Here is an 8,316-nt window from a genome sequence, read left to right on the forward strand (position 1 = left end):
ATCTAATTAAGTCAATAGGAACAAGATGGACAAATGAACAAGATGGACAAGCAACCAAACTTCCGAACATACTTGCCGCCACGAGGAGACACAGCATTCCCATTTTCGAGGATCACAATTCAAACTACCCTGAAAAGATCGGGATGTTATTGTAATATTTAGCATAACTAAAAAAACAGGCTTGTCATAACTGTATGGGTGTAAGAGTTTGTTTTCTTATGAATGTTTTTATTGAATACCTGTTTCAGTTTGATTATTACACACATTTTCCTTGATGTCTGCTGTTGCCAAGTTTAATGGGTTATAACGAAAGATTATAATCTCCTTACATCCAATCATATGTGTTTAAGCAGAAAATTGTAACTGTCGTAAGTTTGCAAAATGCTTCATTCTGAATGGTCGGTCAGTGGTTGAAATCACGAAACAAGGAAAAAGTGTTGTCATAATCATTTGGCATTGTGAGATTTTGATAATATCATAAGTACTAGTATGTGTTAAATAATTCCATGTAAGAAAGGCGGTGAGACCAAGTGTGAAGAGAAGGTTAGGGTATCCTTGGTGTCCTGTCTCACCGGCGGTACTCGTCGTACATATATGCAATGTCAATTTATTATTACACGAATTTCGTTTTAAGACAAATGCCTTTACCGTATATCACCTGTATTGTACGACAGTGTCTACCACCGTCATAGACAAAATCAGTATCTATTCTGAGTCTACAACTAACAAATACGTAGCATGGTGTAACGTTTCCCACTGCTAAAATACTCGCATGAACTACTGCAAGCAGGTGTATACAATGTACATAAACACATTCAGCATTCAGCCGGTACTCTGTGGTCAATCTGACTGTCAGTGTTGGGGTTTAGTAGCACAACTGACAACCCCAAGTATCTAAACACCCTACCCACCCGTACCCAGGACAACACCACAGTTTCTAATGGGGATATTCAAGGCGGATGGTCCAATGTAAACATAGCAATCTGGGTCAATACCGTGGAATCCTGGACTATTCACAGCTGGTCTACGACCGAGGTAAATGTGACGAAATATGTTGGGAAAACACGTACATGGGGTCACAATGTGTAACGAGCACACGGGGAAGGAAAAAGCCTCAACTGACTAACCGTTCAGCTTGTTCTTATTGACCTGGGGATTATGAAATATGGTCAATCGTTGTAAAGATAAAGAGGCTGTTAGAAGTTAGCGCTTGGACATGACTGACTGACTGACTGAGTTTGATTTTACGCCGCTTTTAGCAATATTCCAGCAACATCACGGCGGGGGACACCAGAAATGGACTTCACACAATGTACCCATGTGGGGATTCGAACGCGGGTCTTCGGCGTGACGAGCCAACGCTTTAACTACTAGGCTACCCCACCGCCCGCTTGGATATGAAGGTAGCACTTGGATGTATGTTGTGGAAAAAGTCTAGGCTTCAATGACCACGTTGTTTCGACTGCTTTCAGGTCACGGATATATATTGTGTATAGCCTTTGGGCGTTTTGATCGCTCATCTTATCTATCTTTAACTGAAGTTTGATACGTGGTAATTAATTTGATTTCCATTAAGTGTAAAGTTGAGCCAAAATAGTTTGTGTCTTGCAATGAATGTGATAAACCAACATTAATGTTTTATCTCAGACGTTTATTAATATTTTCTTGTAATAAATATGACATGGTGGTGTAAATGACAAAACCAGTTGTTACACAATTTCAGTTATATATTCACAATGTATTAGGCAAGTACATTTGGACGTTTCGTTTCAGGTATATTTGCGCCGTCTTTGGCGCTGCAATTCTCTTTGAAGATTTGTTCCCTCATGCTTGTGAGTCAAATTCCTGAGTTGTCCTGGTTAAGATTCTTAGACTTACTGCGTTCCAGACTTGCATCTCTTTCCGGACAATATATGAAACTGACACACAGGTACAGGCAGAAATATAGTTTATGGTTATGCTAATCTCTCGTCTCGTGTTATCGATTTCTCGTCTCGTGATATCGCTTTCTCGACTCTTAATTTTAAGGCGAGAAAGCGATGGCCCCTAATCATCCACCATAAAAAAACCCTGTATTTTAGACAAAGTTTTGTGATTTCTTTTCATGAAAATTAGACAAAGTGAATTACGACACAAGGAAACTCCTCAGAGATTCCCACAAGCAAAGAAAACAATGAATTATAACACTGACTGCAAATCGTAAACGTAATTAAAAAGTGTTCTTTCTAAAAGTTCACAATATACCCCATCTACGTGCCATACCTTGTTTTCGCGGCTTACATATCAGTTTCATTGGAAAATAAGTATTTGATAAGAGCCATGTGTAAATTTAGACTTTCCCTTCACAATTGTAATGTCATTATTATGTATTAACTGTAAAATGGGCCATAACGCCGTATATCACCGAATAAAGCGACTGTCTGTCTATATCAGGTTCAGCATGAACCAGGATACGGAGGAGGGGGGATCCATAGGTGGTGCTGTAGGCTGTTGAGGAAAGGCACCTTGAGCAGCATATGGAGTCTCTGATGGAGGATGCAGATCCTGGGTCTGAGGCTGTGCTGGAGGATAGTGAGGCTGACCCTTGGATTGTGCTGGAGGATAGTGAGGCTGACCCTTGGATTGTGCTGAAGGATAGTGAGGCTGTCCCTTGGACTGAGGCTGTGCTGGAGGATACAGATCCTGACTGTAGTTCTGAGGCTGGTACTGGCTTGCCGCTTGAACTGGATATGGATTTGGAAGTGGATACTGATGCTGGGACTGAGGCTGATACTGCGCATTCGGTGGGTACGAGTTATACTGCATCGCTGGGTGTGTTGATGGGTCAGCTGGGTGGGCAACGGGTGTGTTGATGTTGGTGACGTTGGTGGTAGGAGGGGTGGCAGCTAGCTGTGTGTTGTTTCTATGGCACCTGTTTCCATTTTTCCTAGAGAACGGACCACGTTTGTAACGGCAAGCACCGCCTACAACGATGCATACAGCAACCACGACTGCAACAACGCCTCCGGCGATGCCCTTAGTTTTAGAGGATGCGTCAGATGGGCCCGGAATACCTACGACGGAAACAAAATTATATGTACCATTATCTGGAGATATGAATTGGTGGGAACTACCCTGGCAAGCGACTTTGTATGAAGGATCGGGTTTTCAGACTCGTTGATCATTCGATTATCTGGTCCAAAATCAATTTACATATAGATAGCTGTCATATAGCTTGAAAATGCGGCGTTAAACTTACTTTGGCAGCTGAGCTGGAACCGTCTGTCAGTTTGCTCGCTTGTGTACTCTACAAACACATATTGCCCCGTGCTCAGGATATCCTGACCCTTGGTTCCACAGAACCTCTTCAACAGCTTCCCATACCTGCTTTGACCTGGAACAAAGACTATAGCAGTAGAATCATCACGTAGGTCAAATAACATGTTTCTTATTTTGCATACCCTATAAAACTGACTCATCAGAGATACATAACACAAATCATGCTCAATACAGAGTGCATCACCCCAGGCAAACGAGTGGCTGAAAGCATGAGCAACAAGAAGACATGGTCATAAATATCCCCCGCCATGTGCAGTGTTCTGTTCCTATTTTGACAACTATTCATTCTTCCTACAAATAGCGAATCAGGCGGATACATAAGCTGTTAAATGAGAACATCTGTTCCAAATGGGGATAACGTGCACCTAGACAAGAAAGGCATAACAAGGCTCATAACTCTGTAATGAATCGTAACACGATTTCTGTTTTCAAACTCCACCAAGGCATTTCTGTACTGAAAATAATACCACATTTGGTTTCCCTATCTATAACGGTTTTTGAGAAAAACCCATCATCACGGACTACCAATGCCCTCTTGCACAAAGCGATCTTAGTGCTACTAACACAACTTCAATACCTCAGTACTAACCTTAACGATCGCCTTGTGCAAGCGGGAAAGGTACTTGATAATCCTCAGACACACACATAGGAGTTTTGTGCTGCTTTGTAAAAGTTCACAGATTCTTAATCTCTTGTATAAAAAGCACAATGCATTGGGCACTTATCCCGGAATCCTCATCTTAGACTAATGCTTAGTCTCTGAATATATAATGTTGATAGTAACAAACAAGACCATTTAAATTGAAAGGGAGCCCCAGGGAGACCAGAGATTCAGAACATGAGGAAATCTAGACTTGCTTTAGTTAGAGCTTTAGCACTGCAGAGAGGGCTTGGCAGTAGGGAAAATAATGTGGTTCAGGGACTGTGAGACAGACTATCGTCACCCCTGAATTATTAATCAAACCGTATGTTAATTACGTCAATGCCTTCTAATGTGAACCGTTATGTCAAAGATTGTGGCCTCTCTGTTGACATCATCACTTCACGGTTCTATGACAGTACCTTCATACACTTTAATGTAGGATGTTGAACACACATGCCCGAATTCCACATAGCGGAATTCAAGTTTAAGCACGTCGTTCGTGGTATTTGTGCTCAAGAGGATGCCATCTGGATACTCAACGTATCTGAAATGTCCAATGAAATATGCGTCAGGATATCTGAAATAGGTATCTCATGCTCAGAGACACGTATATGTAACTAAGAAGTGTGTGTTGTGCATTCCGCTAGTCAATAGATAGTTCTATGGGAAGTAATATATCCTTTAAACGTCGAAAAATAGTGAACAGGTGAAGTACATCTCAGCGGCGTAGAGCAGCATTCAATCACTAACTCATACATGATTGCTTTTGTACCCGCCGGCACAAGGCGATGTTAGAGACACTAATATTGTAACTTCCATACGTTTGTACTGACCTTAACATTCGCTCTGTGCAAGGCTATCTTCAGACACAATAGGAGGGGTTTTGTGTCAGTTGTTTGAAATAATTTACAATACGATACTTTAATATGATTCAAGATTACGGGTGCATTTGAATATCGGAATTAGTGAGTTCAGTTTTATGCCGCTTTTTTAGCAATATTAAAACAATATCACTGCGGAGGACGCCACAAATGGGCTTCACGCATTGTGTCAATGTGGGGAATCGAACCAGGGTCTTCGGCATGACGAGCGAACGGTTTAACCACTAGGCCACGCCACCGCCCCATATCGGAATTAACCAGTGTGAGCTGCACATGTTACAACTATGTGAAATACAGTAAATTTCGGTTATAACGAACACAAAGGGAACACTTGTTCTAGTTCGTTATAACAGTAGTTCGTTATACGCATTTCAACTCAATATACAGTGGTATATCCAAACAGCTTGTTATATCCGTCAATTCGTTATAAGCTTGTTTATAACATAGCTCATGGTATTGAAGGAATTTACTCTGATTTCAGAACTATAGATACTTACGCCAAGTAACTGGTGTAGGTATAACGCGACCGAGCGTATACTGTAGAATCATATGGTTCTGATAGACACTGTACTTGGTAGGCATTAGCGCGGACTTGGGGGATACCTGAATCAATGCAAAGGGATAGGAATCAGTGACTTCAAAGCGACAAAACTCTTTCCATGTTCATAAGAATATAAGAAACCTATACCAGAGGCACTCAGCAATATTCTAGCTAAATGGTGGCGGTCTGTAAGTAATCGAATCTGGACCAGACAATCCAGTGATTAACATCATGAGCATCGATCTGCGCAGTGGGGAACCGATGACATGAATCAACCAAGTCAGCAAGCCAAGCACGTGTTACTGAAAATCAGTTTCTGAACCGTAACGACAATATGGAGTGATAATTTCTGATAGATATTTTCATTTGAAACGTGTACTGTGTATTGGCATAATACCCTTTGACATTCCATGAAGTTTCCATGTTGATGAGAAGTATGTTGCAACATTACGAGGACTGGTAAGTCCAACTGATATCACCATCAATAAAAGCATTTCTCATTACACTGTAGATTTATTAGCATTGTGTTCAAGAGATGACACATGCCGACTCACCGCCGATGAGGTACCCGGCCAACAGAACTAGATGTAGGATGCTCATGTTTGCCACGCTGATGGCTAAACAAGAAAACAAGTCATTTGAACACAGGTATAGAAACACTCTTGTTAAAAAAATATCTGGAGGGTTGGTCAAACAAGATTGGTTAAAATTCAGAATAACGGAATGTTAATTTTGGGTCGTAACTGTGTTCAATGTGACAACATAACTACGTAGGATGGATAGTCGGTGTCCAGGTGTTTTGTTGGTTTGTATAGTCGATGTCCAGGTGTTTTGTTGGTTTGTATAGTCGGTGTCCAGGTGTTTTGTTGGTTTGTATAGTCGGTGTCCAGGTGTTTTGTTGGTTTGTATAGTAGTCGGTGTCCAGGTGTTTTGTTGGTTTGTATAGTCGGTGTCCAGGTGTTTTGTTGGTTTGTATAGTCGGTGTCCAGGTGTTTTGTTGGTTTGTATAGTCGGTGTCCAGGTGTTTTGTTGGTTTGTATAGTCGGTGTCCAGGTGTTTTGTTGGTTTGTATAGTCGGTGTCCAGGTGTTTTGTTGGTTTGTATAGTCGGTGTCCAGGTGTTTTGTTGGTTTTGTATAGTCGGTGTCGGTGTCAGGTGTGTTGGTTTGGTTTCCAGGTATAGTCGGTGTCCAGGTGTTTTGTTGGTTTGTATAGTCGGTGTCCAGGTGTTTTGTTGGTTTGTATAGTCGGTGTCCAGGTGTTTTGTTGGTTTGTATAGTCGGTGTCCAGGTGTTTTGTTGGTTTGTATAGTCGGTGTCCAGGTGTTTTGTTGGTTTGTATAGTCGGTGTCCAGGTGTTTTGTTGGTTTGTTGTTGTCCAGGTGTTTTCAGGTGTGTTGTTGGTTTGTATAGTCGGTGTCCAGGTGTTATGTTGGTTTGTTGTTTAAGGCCACACCCAGCAATAGTCCAGCTATATAACGGTGGTCTGTAAATAATTTGTAAGTTATTTGGATACAATGACATGTATCAAGCAAGTCAACAAACCTGACCATGGGATCCTGTTATTCACGTCTTACGACAATCATGGGTCGCTGGAGACCAATTCTAACTCGGATCTTCACGGGTGTCTACCCATGTATATTGTGGGATGTCTCATTATACTCACTGAAAAGTAATCTCTCCTAAGCTTAACTGACATACGACATTATCGGATTTTGAGACATGGACAGAAGGAGGATTTACAGTGATAGCGGTGTGGAGCAGGAAAGGCAGACAACTAGACACATATTGTAAGTCTCACCACACAGATTTTACTTAAAATGGATTAAATAAAATAAAAGGAGTGACACCAGTTTTAGAGACTGATCAACCTACCTTATCCGCCCGCCACTGTACCTGACCTCAGTCCAGGTTGTACAATGTCATCCCTATGGCGGTCAGCCTATTTCGCAACCTCGAACCCACGGTGTTATGGTGACCCGCATTCACCACAAGGCTGTCACTATTGACTGCACTTATACATAGGGTAGTGGTAGTGAGTAATACTGTGTGGAAATAGAAGTTGACTGACATCACTATGATGTACACATGCCACAAGACTACATACATGCATCAATACAGAAATTGACTGATCCAGTGATGTTTGTTTTATTTAATGGACACCTTTGAAATATGGGACGGCGGGTAGTAGGTCAGTCTACCCGTCCGGGTCGATATTATAAGCTGTGTCCCTGACACAAGGGGAAGCAGGGACCGACCATTTGATATTCAGGGGGAAAGTGGGGTGTTTGGATTGTTCGAAATAAGGGATCGTTCACACGGGGTGGGGATAGATGCGTGGGATGTGTGATGATGATTTTAAGGCGGGGTCACCCATTTTGTTCTGGGGAGGTAGGGGGACCATCAATTTGCTAGGGGATGGGGGTGTGATTGATCTTGTACATGACAAGCGGGTTGGGGGTCGGGGGGTTAATTTGTACATTACTTTTAGGGGGAGGTGTTTTGGTTACCTTTTTGGTGGCCACTATGACTCGTACTCAAACACGGGCCACGTACTGGGAGAAACAAAGTATTCGCCTCTTTTACAACTTCAACCACAGAGCTACCACCCATATTATTAACAAAGTACACTCACGTCGCTTAAGACATTGTTTCTGACACGTCCTGCACGTTGAAAGGAATTCCGAGTCTATCAGGAGTTATTTGGAGGGATGGTAACGAGTTCGCGAACAACGAGCTTCTCTCTCACACATTCGTGTCATTCGGACACTATCTGTCATGTGAAGACAAGCACCTTGACACAATGTCCGTACCTCCAGCTGTTGAGGACCCGTGACGGTCCGGGTTAGAATGGACCTTCAGTAACCCATGCTTGTCGTAAGAGGCGACGAACGGGATCGGGATGGGCTTGGTTGACACATGTCATCGGTTCCCA

At 42.3% G+C, this 8,316-nt stretch overlaps 1 protein-coding gene across 1 annotated transcript; it reads right to left on the reverse strand.

Annotated features, from left to right (window-relative positions):
- Positions 1-1,655: 1,655 nt before the first annotated feature.
- On the reverse strand, positions 1,656-7,342 carry LOC124274184. The gene is made up of 6 exons (XM_046709494.1): positions 7,257-7,342; positions 5,938-6,000; positions 5,340-5,445; positions 4,381-4,505; positions 3,239-3,373; positions 1,656-3,053 (listed from the first exon to the last, which is right to left on the reverse strand). Exons 2-6 carry the CDS (start codon positions 5,981-5,983, stop codon positions 2,425-2,427), a joined length of 1,041 nt encoding a protein of 346 aa, XP_046565450.1. The 5' UTR covers positions 5,984-6,000; positions 7,257-7,342; the 3' UTR covers positions 1,656-2,424.
- Positions 7,343-8,316: the final 974 nt, after the last annotated feature.

The sequence above is a fragment of the Haliotis rubra genome, unplaced genomic scaffold (assembly GCF_003918875.1).
Source record: "Haliotis rubra isolate DU_JTF1 unplaced genomic scaffold, ASM391887v1 Scf189, whole genome shotgun sequence".
In the NCBI taxonomy this organism is placed as follows: Eukaryota; Metazoa; Mollusca; class Gastropoda; order Lepetellida; family Haliotidae; genus Haliotis; species Haliotis rubra.

Bases quoted from the DNA above. Each gene is read 5' to 3' on its own strand.
- LOC124274184 (XM_046709494.1), bottom strand. From the start codon at position 5,983: ATGAGCATCCTACATCTAGTTCTGTTGGCCGGGTACCTCATCGGCG. The intron at 3,374-4,380 runs GTACTGTCATAG...TCTTTGTTCCAG, and splicing joins CTACATTAAAGTGTATGAAG to GTCAAAGCAGGTATGGGAAG. The intron at 3,054-3,238 runs GTAAGTTTAACG...TTTCCGTCGTAG, and splicing joins GTTCCAGCTCAGCTGCCAAA to GTATTCCGGGCCCATCTGAC.